This window comes from Ixodes scapularis, unplaced genomic scaffold, assembly GCF_016920785.2.
Source record: "Ixodes scapularis isolate PalLabHiFi unplaced genomic scaffold, ASM1692078v2 PGA_scaffold2__306_contigs__length_199485367, whole genome shotgun sequence".
Taxonomy (NCBI): domain Eukaryota; kingdom Metazoa; phylum Arthropoda; class Arachnida; order Ixodida; family Ixodidae; genus Ixodes; species Ixodes scapularis.
In genome coordinates, this window is record NW_024609857.1 from 140471258 (window position 1) to 140487339 (window position 16082).

Consider the following 16082-nt stretch of genomic DNA (forward strand, 5'->3'; position numbering starts at 1 on the left):
GGGGTGGCTCAAAACTATGCGCTATCCGTAAGTGCGTGTCCCTCGACTTCTATTCCGCGTGTGGCTCAAGGCCGGGAAGGTTCTGAGGTAATCCGTGATTGGATCCGTCATTTCGCAGATCAAACCAACAACACCAACACCTGGCTCTGGGCTGGCTGTTTGGGAGCGGCGGCAGTATGCGGAGCTATGGTTCTACTCTGTGTGGCGCACATGCCAAGGTGAGACGCTGGGCGTGACGAAGCGTCCGCTGAGGCGACGTCTCACGCAGCCGAACCAAGGTCGCCAGCAACTTGGAGGCCTGTCTTCTGATCGATTCAACGGTCAGCATGCTACCGAATCCCGCGGCACAGAGGCTTCTCTTCTCCAGGCGAAATCCAGCGTGCACCGATCGGCTCAGCCCGACCATCTTAGAAAAGGTCCTTCCCCGGGGATTCCTCTCCTGTCACGGCCTGCCCGAACCCTGTCACGGGAGCTCGACACAGAGTTGCGCCAGCAGGCCCGAGCCCCACTGGAGCTGTCCGCTGTCACCGCCGGAGAGCGACAGTCTGGAACTGCAGGTGATCGAGCTGGACAAGCTCGGGATACCTCCGACCGCCAGCGTGCACCAGGCTCGTCGGGCGAGCGCCCCCGCGCTTCCGGGAGCAGGAGAGAAGCCTCCCGACCGCAGCCCCGAGAGCAGGAGCTCTCCCGCCCTCCGCTCCGAGAGCGGTGAACCCGCCGCCGACGCCGTGTCTGAGTGGGCCTCCAAGCTGACCATGAACGAGTACGTGTCGTCGTATGGATTCAGCGTGGACGCGAGCAGCTCGCGCCCTTCTGGGTCCGGCTTTCTGGCCGCCAGAGAGAAGAGCTCACGCCAGTGCCGCCAGGCCCAAATGCGCCGCAGGATTTCCGAGTCACTGCGCCGAGAGCTGGCGGATGCCTGGAAGTGTGGGGAAAGTGCGTTGCCCGTCGCCCGCCTCGCTCCCGTCTCTCACGGTCCCACCTTCTTCTCCTTTGAGCCGTCTTCTGAGCCGAACGGAGGACGGGACCCGGCGTAACCTTCTTGAACGCATCCGTGCACTGATAATATAAGGGTGGTCGTCTGATACTGAAACATCTGTATACGTATGCTGAGTCTAAGCTATTGCCACGCGAACTGCTACCCTTCTTGCGCTCCTTGCGTGCAAAAATTCAGGACCTAGAGGCTCCAATTCATAAACTGTTAAATATCGTGTGGTAGAAAACAGCCGACACCATTGAAGGGTTTAGGACACAGGAAATTAAAGGAGTAGATTATTTTTTAAATGGAATGCTCATAGGCTGCGTAGTCTGGACCACTTAGAAAAAAGGCTGAGGCTGAGCTAGTTGGTACATAATGCAAAAAAAAAAAAACGATCAGCTAGAACAATAGGGACAAAACACATACAGAGAGAAACAGAGACATACACGCCGCTGACTGTCAACTGATACTTTATACTTCTTCTGCATCACTTTAACCCAAAGATTCCCACCTAAAGTAATACCAATAAATTAACCTAAATACTTACAATACAAAACTAAATTAAATTATTAAATTTAGTCACTTACACCTCTTTGACCCAACCCACAACCCGCCACCCGACACATATCCCTCTTATCCCCAGTTCACGGGGCCGTGCCACATTGCAAAAACTGCCTTTCTTTCTTGAGTTCCATCGGAACACTTCTGGATTGATGGGCTCCCGCTATTTCGCTCCTTTCCACCAGTTCTGGCCTTACTTTCCGTCCAATTCTCGATGGATAAGGTATCCGGAATCGCCCGGTTCACAATGATATCATCGTTGACCCGGGCAAGTGACTGAAAATTGAATTCGGTCTGTTTTTCGTCTTTAGACAACCGCGCCGTGCTAGGCCTAACGCCACATAGCACTTCGCCGACTGTTCCCTCCACGTCGACGGCTGTTCCTCTCCGCGAACATGAGCAGAGACAGCCTGGACGGGCAGTTTGTCATGCCGACGATGGAAATTTCAACCGAGCAAACCAGGATCAACGACGGAGGTAACACTTGGCACTTGGCACATTACCGAAATGGCAAGCTACGCCCGATTCCCGCCGCCGCCGAGGGCCTTCCCGTCAGCGGAGCGGCTTTTCCCACCAAAGAGCGAACCTTTCGAGCCAAGAAACGCCTAGAGCGGCTACCGAAAGGGGGCTTCAAGGTCGTCATGCGACCACGCGACGGCATGGATGTAGGCAGGTGGAAACTCTTCCAGATTAACGAATACCTTGCCAGAGTGACCGGCACCTCTTCGAGATGAGATGAGTAACAAGGTCCAGATCCAAATAAACAGCAATCAGAACATCCTGTCGGTACACACAGAGGACGAAAAAACCGCCCGAGCACTTACGCGGGTGCACCAGCTTACGCTCGGTGGCAAAAGCTACCCGTCGTACACGCACCTGGCGACGCCAGGCGATTCTATCAAGGGAGTAATTCACCACGTGAAGCCAGGATCCACTACGGAAGAACTTCTCGATTTTATTCGAGTAGGGAACGGACCTCAGATCATCATTGCTCAAATGCAAGGCCAGTCGAGCTCAGCCCTCAACACATTTGAGGGCAGGAAACTACCCAGCTACGTAATCTACAGCGCAAGTCGCCAGAGAGTTCTCCCCGACAGACCCCCAAGACAACTCTGCGCAAGGTGCGTCAGGGAAGGGCACAGAGCGGATGTGTGACCCACCCCAAACATCCGCATTTGCATTCAGTGTGCGACACAGAACCATACCCCGGACCACGCCTGCACCCCGAAGTGTTTACTGCGCGATGGACAGCATTTAACTGGAGACAGGATGTGCCAGAGGCGCTACAACGATCGCCAATCGATACAAGACAACACCACCAAGCGTACTACGAGTCGCAAGAGCCGAAGTAGGAGCCGCGCCAGGAGCCGAGCCAGGAGCCGAGCCAGGCAGCCGCCGGCAAGGGAGGGCAGGGAAGAAACCAAGGGAGGAGCCAGACACCCCAGCAACAAGGCAGGACTCCTCGACACCGGCGGAGTCAGGCTCCTAGGCGGCAGAGCCGAAGCAAGACAAGGAACCGCAGCAAGTCGAGGGACCAAAGCCGCACCAATGCTCAGGTGAGCTGGGCAGCAAAGCTGAGAGGGTCTCGCCCCCCACCCAAATCAACAGATCCTTTTCCCTCACCACTCAAACCTTCCCACCCCCGCTCCCCACCAGAACGCGAAACCGTTCCAGAGTGGGCAAGGGCCCTTATGAGCACGCTCACGCGCATAACCATCCTTGTTTACCAAATTGAGCAACGGCTAATGTCCCCTATAATGGAGCTCAAATCTCCCACTCCCCCACACGCTCAGCTAGAGGACGCGCAGCGGTCTATTGCTCGACTCCAGGAAACGATAGCTTGCCTGCAAGAGCACTTACGCACCGCCACAGAGAAAGAGCAGATAGAAACAGTCAAGAAGGCTAGGAAGACGGACGTCCGCTCTCAACCCTACGTTATCCCGCATCATGTAAATCACCAAGCAACCTACATTGAATCCGGCACGCTGAACCTCCATCCCACCACTATAACCCCAAACCTTAACGATGGTATGCCAAAACAAAGGGACGATTGTATAGCAATGGAACTGTCACAGTTTCCGGGGCAAACGAGGTGCCCTAGCACACTTCATTGCCAGCAGAGATTCACCCCGGACGTAATATGCCTACAATAAACAGGAAAAGATCCCCCCACCTTACCGGGGTGTCAAACTTTCACGCACACGAGCGGAAACCCCAAGATAGCCACGTTAGTTGCGAATCACATTACTGTAAAGCAGAGCGAATTCAACACTACCTCGGCAGAACATCGCATAGTAGAGCTACTACATAAACGACGAAAAGCACCCAGTTTCTTTATACTGAATATCTACAGTCCCCCAAGCCGAACCGAAGAGGTATTTGAGCGGTTTTTAGACAGGGCACTAAGGTGAGCTCAACAGAACTTACTAATAGTAGGGTACTTTAATGCCGCACATCCAACGTGGGGCTATAAACAAGCAACTGCAAAGGGAACCAATTAAACTATACGACGCAATGTGTCAACACCAATTAACTCTACTAACGGACCCCGAGCAACCTACTAGGACGGGTAACAGTGTAAGTAAAGACACGTGTCCCGACCTGGCATTAATTCAATTCGTTCCAGCAGAATGGACCAACACAGAGGAGTCCCTAGTCAGCGGTCGCAATAACTGTGCTCAAGAAGTTATCAAAAGGCACGCCATGATAGACTGGGACGTTTTTTGTAAAACGCGCTCCGGAGTAACCAACGAAGCAGACGACCTAGAGAGATGGGTCAGAGATCTGCAGGCGGTTGCGGAAAAACACACTAAACACGTTAACCTCACGAGCGAGACGCCAGGGGTGGATTCCCGTCTACTACACTTGTGGTAAGCTAGACGCAGCCTCCTCAAGGGATGGAAGCGTCAAAAATTAAATCGCAAGCTTTACCTCCGCATTGCCCGACGTGAGAAAGAAGCACTAGGACCCGCAGAACAGCTGGGGAAGAACAACTGGCATCAAATGTGCAACGAACTCCAGGAGACCTTGGGCACGGCGAAAACCTGGTCGCTTCTTCAGCACCTCATGGACCCATCCAAAAGCAAGAGCCAATGAAGCCACACTCTCGGTAAGAGTGTGCACGACTTCCTAGGCAAGAACGAGGAAACCCTGCAAAAGCTGAAGGACCGCTACATCGGCAGTTCAATCCAAGCAGACTACTCCGACTACAACGGGGAACCAAACACCGAGTTGGACGCACCACTATTCGAGACGGAAGTCATAAAGGCAGCTCAGGACCTGACCCGCAACACTTCATCAGGTAGAGGCAGAGTTGAAAACAGACTACTTAGGAACCTTGACGGAGAATCTTTCTGCGCACTAACTCAGTACCTTAACAGAATATGAGGCATATCCAAGATACCGGCATAGTGGAAGCAGCAGAGATAGTACTCATCCCTAAACCAGGAAAAACTCCGAGCCTGGAAAAACTCAGACCAGTCTCCCTGACGTCATGCTTGAAGAAGCTGCTGGAGCACGTGGTCCTAAATCGCCCGCAGCCGTACCCCGAGAAGACCGGTACATGCATATACCATGTTTGGATTTAGGTCCCAACTGTCAACGCAAGATATCCTGCTTCAACTCAAGGAAGACATCCTGGACAACATATCCCGAACCACGACGCAAGCTGTCTTGGCCCTGGATATAAAAGGAGCCTTTGACAACGTCTGCCACACGACAGTGCTTCAGAACCTGACATCTTCCAACTACGGACAGCGCACATATGAATACGTGTGGGACTTTCTAAAGGAACGTACCGCAACCATTCGCATTGCATCCATCCGCTCGGACGTCCTTAAAGTCCCAGGCAAAGGGACTCCTCAGGGATCCGTTCTTTCACCCACCCTGTTTAAACTTGTAATGTGCAAACTTCCTCCTCTGCTGGAGAACATCCCACATATCAAACACACCCTCTACGCAGATGACGTTACGATATGGACAGCGTCGGGGTCTGACGGCAATAAACAAGACTCTCTGCAAAAAGCTGTAGGCACAGTCCAGCGGTTCCTTGAAGCGAAAAACTTTCAGTGTGCCCCGGAAAAAATCGGAATTATGACTGGTATGATCGCACAGAAGAAAGACGGAGCCACCGGACAAGACACCGGAGATCAGCCTAGTATTCAGGGACGGTACCTCAATACCGGTAGTGAAGAGGGTCCAGATCGTAGGGTTCATCTCCAGCGAGACGGCAGATCAGGCTACACAGTTAGCCAACTCACGACTACAACCACCCAAATAGTTCGCATGATGAGCCGGATAACAAGTCATAGACACGGCCTCAAGGAACCAGACCTAATCCGGATCACGCAGGCACTCATCATCAGAGGAATCGTGTATGCAACTCCCTACCTCACACTTACGGCGAGGGACAAAAGCAAGATGGATGTAATCATCCGCAAAGGTTACAAGGTAGTCTTGGGTTTACCCCCGTACTCACCCAGCGTCAAGCTCCTGCTGCTGGGAGTCCACAACACATACCAAGAACTGGCGGACGCTCATCTAGCCAGCCAGAAAGAGAGATTAGCCTTCACGCAAACAGGCCGTCGGGTGCTAAGCTCCCTCGGAATACCTATTCTGAGCACCTATCAAGAGACCGCTCAAATGCCACAAGTACTCCGAGAAAATACACAGACGGCACCCATCCCGCGCAACACGAATCCGTCCCTGCACGCGGGCCGCCGGAAGGCACCATCCGAGGCTCTTCAACAGACCTACGATGGCCAAAAGAACGTAGACTCGGCAACGTAACCGGACCCGACTGCAGCGGTATAGTGTCATCGACCACAAGATGAACACGATCGTCACAACCTCAGCTAAAACCACCCTTCCAGTAGTAGCCGAGGGAATGGCCATAGCACTTGCTATCACCAGCCCAACGAACCAATCCCGTCGAGTAATCATCACTGACTTTCAAGCAGCTATCAGACGCTACAAAGCAGGCAGGATATCCCCGCAAGCAAACAAACTCCTACTTAAAATCGGATATGGTATTCCCAACGTCAAGCTGGTGTGGACACCGGGACACCAGTCCGTCCAGGGAAATAGACAAGCACATGCTGTAGCCCGAGCAAGTATCATCTGGGCACCTTCACTACAAACGGACTATCCAGAACCGGTACCAAATCAGTTCGCAGAGATCCTTGCCCGTCAGAAGGTATAAAGTGAAGATGAACAGGGAGCAGGGGGCTCTCCGTCAAGCTTTTAAACAGCTTTTCCCCCTGTTTCCTTCATTCTTGTATTGAATGGGAAATAAACTTCATTAATATATTTAATTATATTTTCCCCCTCCCGACCACAGCCTTTATCGCGAGGAGGCTGCGGCCTGGCGTCAAATACAAACAAATAGATATACACACTAACCTACACAAATTCTATCCCGATAGATATTCCCGTAGCTTTCAAGTAGAGTTCCTGTATAGACTCCCTACGGGAGCCAGAGTTAAGGGCCACCCACACTAGCGAGAAAACGCGCCCGGCGCGCCGATAAATCGGTTGAGCGGTAAGATAAAGGGCGTGTCCCTGCACGCGCTCGTGGCGCTGACTGTGCTTCGGCGACATTTTGTTACTTGCCGCGATCGGCGTGCCACGCGCGTTTTCTCGCTAGTGTGGGCGGCCCTTTACGCGTCCGTTTTCCACGTGCCGCCGTGCCGCTATTCGCCGAGATCCGATCACGTGAGGATCCGGATCAAATGCCGTGCAGGAAAGTAGACGTTGCATGCGCCCGACAGTACGTTCCCCTGGTTTTGAGCATGCCGCCCGCCTCGAACGCACGGCGCCGCTATTCGCCGAATTCAATAACGTGAGGAGCAGGATTAACATGCCGTGCAGGAAAGACGGCGCTACGGGGATGAGCGCGTCTAATCCCTCTCTCCCTCCTAAACCCAACACTTCCAACGAGACCTGGGAAGCTGCGCTGCTCAGCTCGTCTGCCCAAAGTCAAAGAGAGCTGATGGAGCGGGCAAAAATGGCGGCGGAAAGTACTGGAGCCCTAGACTGGAGGCCCCACGTAGAACAAGACTCTCTTTTTTTTTTTTTTTTTATTAAATTTATGTTTTATTTTTTATTTTCTTGCTGACCGTGGCGGAGGGCATGTTCAGGCAGTCAGTGGCGCTTTTCTCAATGGTCAGGGCCTCGAGAATTTCGCGCGCAAAGACATTTCTGTGTCTTTTAAGAGAAACGCTGCTAAAACTTGACCTGTACCCGTACGTACGGCAATGGGCTGCAACACAGCCTTCTCTATACTCACAAAGCCTGGCAGTTCGACGACGGAGCCATAAAGTGCCCGGTCGCAGATTTGGAGCGAAATGATCTGGTAGCATAGAGCATTTCTCGAGGAACCCAGAGCCGTATATGTAGAGAGTTTGGTCAATGGGAGGTGCGGGCAGAGCCAGGGCGTGCGGCAGACTCGGAAAGAGGGCTTGGCATGCTCTCTCGACCAACCAGAAGCCGAAAAGAATCCCCTGGCGGTGGTAGCGAGAAACAGTTCTGAGCCGATCGATCATCGAAGGTCTATGTTCGTATATGGTTTAAATAAGTGCGTAAGAGTGAAGTGTAGTAACTCTTTGTGGTTGAAAATAGGGTTCACGTGTTGTTTCATTATGATCATGCAGAAAGATGTAAGAAACGAATGCACCGCTCAACTCTGTTTTGCGTGGAAAGAATAGGGAGTTTTAGAATAACGTGCGCAATTTTAGCGCACGCTAGCGCTAAATTTGGCGCTTGTATTAGCGCACGCGACGCGAAAGAGTTTTAGAATAGCGTTTCTCCGTCGCGACGCAAAAGCCCAAGCATATCGCGCCTGCGACGCCACCAAGACACAGTCACAATTTTTATTTCACCCACGAAATGCTGTAACTTAAGAAAAAAAAAAGTTTTTTGGTCCAGAGTATTATTTTAGATTTGTTTAAACGTGATAATGCGACGCGAGCGGTTGAGCGGTCGTGTCCGCTTGCGTCGCCTCGACAAGAAAGGTCTCGTGTTCGCGCGTCACAAGCACCAAGCTGTCGGTGATCGTTGGCAAACCGAGTACATGTAATGCCGTCCCGTATTTAAAATCGCAGCCGCGAGGATGCCGCCGACGTCGCACTCACGACGTCGCCAAAGCAGCCGCTGACATAATCCTGGAAGCCGCCATTTTTTTTCAACTCTGCTCGTCTTGGCTTTAGCCAACTTCTCATCACGAATCCTCCTTGGAGAAGCGCAAAGAATCTTTGCGTACGCACGCTATTTCCGAGAAATAGCGCACGCTAAAATTGCGCACGCAAAGCGCAAAATCTGGTTTGCGTTCGGAGCATGCGCAGTGGCGACGACGCTATTCTTTGCGCACGCAAAGCTTTAGCGTGCGCTATTCTAAAACTCCCTAGTGTGACCGCTCTGACGGGCAGATTCCCGGCGCTCGGCGTTTGGCGTAAGGATTATGTCGATCTTTCCGCTAGTCGCACTCTTCCACCATCATTTTAGATAAGTGTGATTGAAACATCACGTGCAGGGTATCGGAACAAAACGAAAACCAAAAACGAGAAACGAAAAAAACGATATTTTTGGGCGGAACGGAAACGTAATCGAAACGTTATTTATTATTTTGTTCCGGAGTAAAACCGAAAAATTTTCTTATCGGTTTTCGGTTCAAGGGAAAATATCAGGTATTTCAGTAATTCGTTTCACGCAGCGAAGAGACAGCCGTTGGTTTGTACAATAATTAAAGAGAAGACAAGCAAGCCATCGCTCCCGCGTCTAAACTCCGGGCGAACAAGCATAGCAAAAACAAAGACAAAAAATACAACGAGAAACAAAAAACATGACGCAAGGCGCCATTGCTTCCCACCAATGAGAGCGCGGTGGCGCAACGCCTCCACACGCTCGCAATGCTCTCCTTGGCTCTTGCACCCTCTTCCTCCATGCTTTCTTCTGACGACACAGACAGACAACAGATCACGGCAAGCGCGGGAAGTTTGTGACCCGGCGTTGTAGAAGTCTATCTTTTGTTTTTCTACGGATACGGCAGTCTTAGACTCTGTTGCAAAAGTGTACTTCATCCCTATGGGCCTTCAGGGCCTTCTCGGCGCTGAAATTTATTTTATCGGACCAGAGGTCTTGCCTTTCACCGAGCACACTTGATGACGTGCTGCTTCTGAGATCATGTTCGGTGCCTTGATCATGATCTCATTCTCAAGGCAATGAACATGATCTCAGAAGCAATGTCGTTTCCGCGGATTCCTCTAGAGCGCCTGAATTATCTATTTTTGTGTAAAAATAAACGTTACGTTCCTTTTAATTTTTGTTGCGATTTTTTTTCATAGAAAGAAACCGTTACGAACCGTTACGGAGCATTTATTAGGGAGTTTTAGAACAACGTACGCAATTTTAGCGTACGCTAGCGCTAAATTTAGCGCTTGTATTAGCGCACGCGACGCAGGAGAGTTTTAGAATAGCGTTTCTCCGCCGCGACGCAAAAGCCCAAGCATCTCGCGCTCGCGACGCCACCAAGATACAATAAAATATTTTATTTCACACACGAAATGCTGTAACTTTAGAAAAAAAAACGAGTTTTTTGGTCCAGAGTAGCATTTTAATTTGTTTAAACATGAGAACGCGACGCGAGCGGTTGACCGGTCGTGTCCGCTTGCGTCGCCTCGGCAAGAGAGGTCTCGTGTACTGACCTTCGCACATCGTTCGTTCGCCGTGAAATGTTCGCGCGTCGCAAGCATCAAGTTGCCGGTGATCGCTGCCAAACCGAGTACAATGTCGTCCCGTATTGAAAATTGCAGTCGCGAGGATGCCGCCGACGTCGAACTCACGACGCCGCCAAAACAGCCGCCGACATAATCCTGGAAGCCGCCATTTTTTTTAACTGTGCTCGTCTTGGCTTTAGCCAACTTCTCATCACGAATCCTCCTTGGAGAAGCGCAAAGACTCTTTGCGTACGCACGCTATTTCCGAGAAATAGCGCGCGCTAAAATTGCGCACGCAAAGCGCAAAACCTGGTTTGCGTTCGGAGCATGCGCAGTGGCGACGACGCTATTCTTTGCGTGCGCAAAGCTTTAGCGTGCGCTATTCTAAAACTCCCTATTATTCGTTCCGGAGCGGAAACGGAACGGAACTTTTTTGTACGGAACGAAAATGAAAACGGAACGAAAAACATTTAGTTCCAACACCCTGATTCACGTGTACCATATTTTCAGCCATCAAGAGTTGCTCCAATGCAGTTATCAGGTTTGTTTCTCGCGACCACCGCCAGGGTATTATTTCCGGCTTCTGGTTGGTCACATTCGAATTTCTGAAGACGCCCTGGAACACGCCCAGCCCGCTTTCGGCCAATGGCGCCGCTTCATTTGTCTCCTATACTTCCCAACGAATGGCCAAACTCTCTACATATACGGCTCTGGAGGAACCTGCACGTCAGCGCACAGCTTTTGCAGCGGCGACGACCCGAAACATGTTTTTCCATCCCGACGAAAAAACAAGCGGTAGCGCGAGGAACGTGAGGACCACGAGCGGACATTCCATCGCTCGAGAGAAGTGTGTTTCGGCATCTCGCCACAGTGGGGCGCCCGTCACGTGGCTTTCCTAAAGCCCCTTCGTGTTTCTAAAGTAGCGCTAGGTGCGTCGATGCACGAGGCACGTGCAACGTGCAGCCCTTGGGAAGATCATGGCGGCACATCGCAGCACTTAGCTGTACTACAGTGCTGTACCACGAATTTCCCAGAAGTGGCGCGCGGCACGTGCCTCGAGCATTTCTACAACAATGAATGTCGCCACTTTTTCCAGGATAGAGGGGCTTCAGGCTTTCCTGTCATCCGTTGCCTGCCGCTCTACCTTTTTAATTTCAGCGGCCGCTTCTCGTGGTGATTTGCCAGGCTTTGCCAGTACAGAGGATGCTAGTGCCACTAAATAAGCTACACTTCAGAGTAACGACACTTGCCCATATTGTGGCTTAAAATCATGGTTGCCCGTTATCTTAGGCTTTATCTAAAATCACAGGAAACCCTTTTACGCGTTTCACAAATCTTTAATCAATTCGCAACAGAGCAAAGGAATATTACATGAGTTTCCTAACATCGAATCTAAAGCTGACAATTTTGCACTTTAGAATCATGACGATAGGCAGTCATTTGCGCCTGCTAAGCACCGAAAATGGCGGCGCCCACACAGTGTCAGGAAATAGAGTGCCGATACTTTAAGCGCAGCTCATTTAGTGGCTCTAGAGGAGGCTATGGCTGCAAGGTGCCCAGCCCCCGTGCCCTGCACCCATGCTGCGTGCTCCCTGACTCTGTCATGGATGCAGCGTCCCGTCTGCCCGATGTAGTAGCTCCCGCATGACATTGGGATGTGGTATATAACACCAGTCTGGCATGTGGCATTTTTAGTCCTGTGCGCAGTGTTGCAGGCTGGCTGGTGGTTCTTGGCCTGATTTATCCTGCGGCACAGAGTTTCTTTCGTTCGATGCCGAGCACACGACCAGGACATTCTTTTGTGCAGCGATATTTTTGAGTCGGTGGGTGACACCGTGGATGTAGCTAGGGACTATACGCGAAGTTCTTTCGGGGACTCTGTCTTTGTCGCTCAGTATTTGGTGATCCCCGAAAACATTTCCTGCATATAGTCTCACATACGGCTCAAAGGAGGGCATCTGGATACTCAGAGTCGCAAAGCCGGGTAATCTGTTTGTGAAACCAAGCGTGAGCTTGATGGTGGCATGACTTGTGTAGCGCTGCAACGAATGCCGTGTTGGCAACACCTCGCTTGACGCATATTGAATGGCCAGATGGAAACGAAGGAAAACCTTGACTTGAAGGTTCGTACCTCCAGCACACATGTCCATCCTTAATTTCAAGTAAGAGGTCCAGGAACTTTATAAACTTGTCCACGGGCAGCTCGTGAGTGAAGACCAGGTTGCGCCAACATTTTCGGAAGGTTCCCATAATAGTGCTCCTGCATCCGCTTTTTTTACTCTTGATGTTTTTGCTGCACAGGATCAGTAAATCCTCTACTTACCTAAAGTTGGCTTCGATTCCGGCATCGTTCAGGATATATTAGATATGCCTATCACACGTTGCCAAGAACAGATCGCACAGATGTGGCGCCACCCTAGAACCCAACGCAGATCCCACTTTTTTGGACGTAGATTAGACCTTCACACGAGATCACGGTCGCCGTTTAAATATACCCAGAGCAGTTCCAAGAAGGCGTCTATGCTGAAACCTGCTGCGGTTTGAAAAGGCGTTACACCTTGTTCTTCGATCGTTTGTCGCAAAATTGGCATGAGACTGGTGTGAGGTATTGACTAGAACATATCCTGGATGTCGATGGAAACACCAGAAACTACCTCAGATCCACGTTCCTGAAGATAGGCAATAGGTTGTTCTGAGTTGTGAATTCTAGATAAATCTACTAAATTTAATTAAATTTATTTTATTTTATTTAGTAGTGTATTGTAAGTATTTAGGTTGATTTATTGATATTACTTTAGTTGTGAATCTTTGAGTTAAAGTGATAAAGAAGAAGTATAAAGCCTCAGTTGAGAGCAACGTTATTATACCCAAATCACACGGCAGCGTAAAGGTACCTTTAGCACAGGTGCCTGTAGTAAAGGGACCTGGAGATCGTGATCACACAGTGCATAAAGGTCCCTTTCACTAAGGGAGCTCCAGTGCTAAACGGAGCTCGCCAAGCTCCCTTTACAGCTACAGGGAGTAGCCTCAGACCCACGAACTAAAAATAATATCGTAGATATATATAAATATATCTTGTTGAACGCATTATAACAAATGGAATATATTGCGAAAACAAATGTGATGGAATAATACATTAACGAGGAACGTAGACCCCAGCTAGCAGGTAGCAGCGTCGGAACGTGGAAAACAATGTCTGCTACGAACCGGAACGCGATGGACCACTGCGAGCTCTTTTTCGAGGTATTAGACGTGTCGTCCGACTCTCCCGCCCAGGACCTTTTATCCTCGTCGTCGTCCATTCCTTTCGATCGCGTGACTGGCGTGACTGATGTGGTTCGTTTCTGCCGGGCACTGTTTAGCTACTTCAGTGAGAACTTCACGAAAAAATGGAGCTGCTTAACAGAAAAAAGTCGCCCACCTCGCGATGGAAACTCGTAAACGCAGATGATTTAGGGCCAGAGTGGCCACACGGGTCGAACGTTTTAAAGCAAGACTCATTTAGGTGCACCCTTATATATAGATAAAAAAATAAAGTGCCGCAAAAGCAAACACAAGTAATTTTTAGGTTTTATATGTGTTATTTCGCACACAGCAATCAAAAATTGCGTGTCCAACCGATTTCGAGGAATAATTGTTTATCACATCATCCTCTCGTGGTTTAGCAGGAGTGCAATCGACATAAAGTGCTCCGTTTAATTATCGTGTGATCAAGAACTCCGTTTACTACAGGTACCTTCAGCTAAGGAACCTAAGCTAAATATACCCTTACACTGCCGTGTGTATTGGGTATTAGATTAGCTCAGTTACGCAACTGCTCATAGACGCCCTGCATGCACGAGCAGTGTTCCCCCCCCCCCCCCCCCCCTCACTCACCATGACTCGCCTGGCGTCACTCGATGCGCCGGGCGGCTGCTTTGGTAACTGCAGTGTATTTTATGGGATACGTACGTTTCGAAGCACGGCGTCTAGATGGCGTTTCGGCTCTGCTCTATGCAGCTCTATGGAACGCGCACTTATGAAACGAAAATGTAGATGGCGCTTCGAGCGACGGCAGGCGGATTGAAGTGAGTGAAGGGGGATAGCCCCTTCCGCGGGAGTTCCACAACTGAAATAATCTAGTGACGTTAGTTGAGAGTCGGCGTTGTGTATGTCTCTGTTTCTCCCCCTCTGTGTTTTCTCTCTTTCGTTCTAGCTGACCGATTTCTTTCCCTTAGAAAATTACGCCCTCTTACGGCCTATCTAAGAATACTGCACAGTGGCGTGCGCAAAAGACACCATAAAACTGGCAAGTCTTTCAATTATATACAGTCCCTTGGAAGTGAGTATTATACAAGTTGTAGACTTGCCAGCTTCTTGATGTTTTCTACGCACGCCCCTTCGCAGTATTTTCAGATCGACTGTAAAAGGGCGTACTTCTTGAAGGGGTGTATGAGCCCCGAGAAGTTTGCGTTCCGCCCCCTTACGGCGAACCGAGGTGACGTCACGCCGAGGACAGGATTTTTCCCTCACTCGCTGCGCTCGCATTGTGGAGGCTGTGACGACGTTGGCTGTCGGCGCGCTCGTTTCTATTTGCTTTTTTATGCGCATTTTTTCTGGGAAGTGTGAATTTTCTTATGTAGTTGTATTGGGGCATGGCCTGTAGCTGCAGGCGAAACTTCAATAAACATTTCAGGCATGGGTGACAAGGCAGGAAGCGCATGAATCACAGCTGGTACATGAAACTGAAGAAATGTGGTCACACTTGCAGGAACATCGCGTTAGATTTACATTTTACACGATCAATGTTCTTGGTAATCCGAATTAAATGACAAGTTATCTATATTATTTTTATTTTATTTTTATCTTTGCTTCTAAACAAAAACGCCGAAGCAGTAAAGCTGCAGGCTGCTCGAGCAAAATGTCAAATGTAGTCTGGGCCATGGAGAGAAAATCACAAGTGAGAGAGCCCAGATACAGAGGCAAAGTAAAGAAGAAAAAAAAAAAAAACACAGTCATATACCGGTCATTTATTTATATCTGTTTGCATTGTTCGCAATTGACCTTTGTTTTGATTCGGATAGTATTTCAGTGAACTCCACTGGTGGTATTTGTGGACTTGTTTATAATATCCCTCAAGTAATGTGCAATAAACGTAAGTGAAGGTGGCTGGCTTCTTCTTAGTCCCTTCTCGACAATTTACGTTCTACAGACTCTAAAATTGAGATTTTAAGTAAATCAAATTACCTTGAACATAAAATACCAGAAGCTTTTCTCACGCAAACTGCCACCCTCCACAGGTTCCACATTTTCTGCGACTCGGGCCGCATCTTGCACTAAACAGCCGCTCGAATACTTGCTTTGCTCCTGTTTTTTTTTTGTTGTCAGAGCCCAGCTGTATGGAGTTTGGAGGCTGAAGACGCTTTTGGGGACCAAGTGGTGTCTCTTTTACCTGGAAATAACAACTCAAACTAAACGGTGTATTTTTTTTTTTTTTAATACACAAGGCTGGAATAAAAAAAGAATGTCAGGAAAAGTATAATCATTCCAAATTACGGCACTATATTGCTGTGCATATTTTGGGTAACTAGCTCAGAGAAGGTATGGAAGGACGTCGGTACCGGTCTTACGCAGCGTCTTGTACACCGGGTAAACGAAGTTTCGCTCCTCGAAGTGCTCACGGCACACAGCGACCGACGTTGACGGTGCCTTTCCCATCCGTAGTTTGATTGTCTGTGTTATCTTTAACCTCAACATCTTCGGGAGGTGACAGATGATACCGGCGTTTTTCGGCCTTTTCATTGCGGTACTGAACAGTAGGCCAGCATGATCACAAACCAGGGAACGGGGGC

The 16082-nt window shown here is 49.8% G+C and overlaps 1 protein-coding gene across 1 annotated transcript in view; it reads right to left on the reverse strand.

Annotated features, from left to right (window-relative positions):
• Positions 1-15488, reverse strand: part of LOC120843873 — an 89372-nt gene extending 73884 nt beyond the window's left edge. The window contains exon 1 of the mRNA XM_040215329.2: positions 15478-15488. Coding sequence (XP_040071263.1) covers positions 15478-15486 — 9 coding nt within the window. The 5' untranslated portion in view covers positions 15487-15488. The remainder of the gene's footprint in view (positions 1-15477) is intronic.
• Positions 15489-16082: the final 594 nt, after the last annotated feature.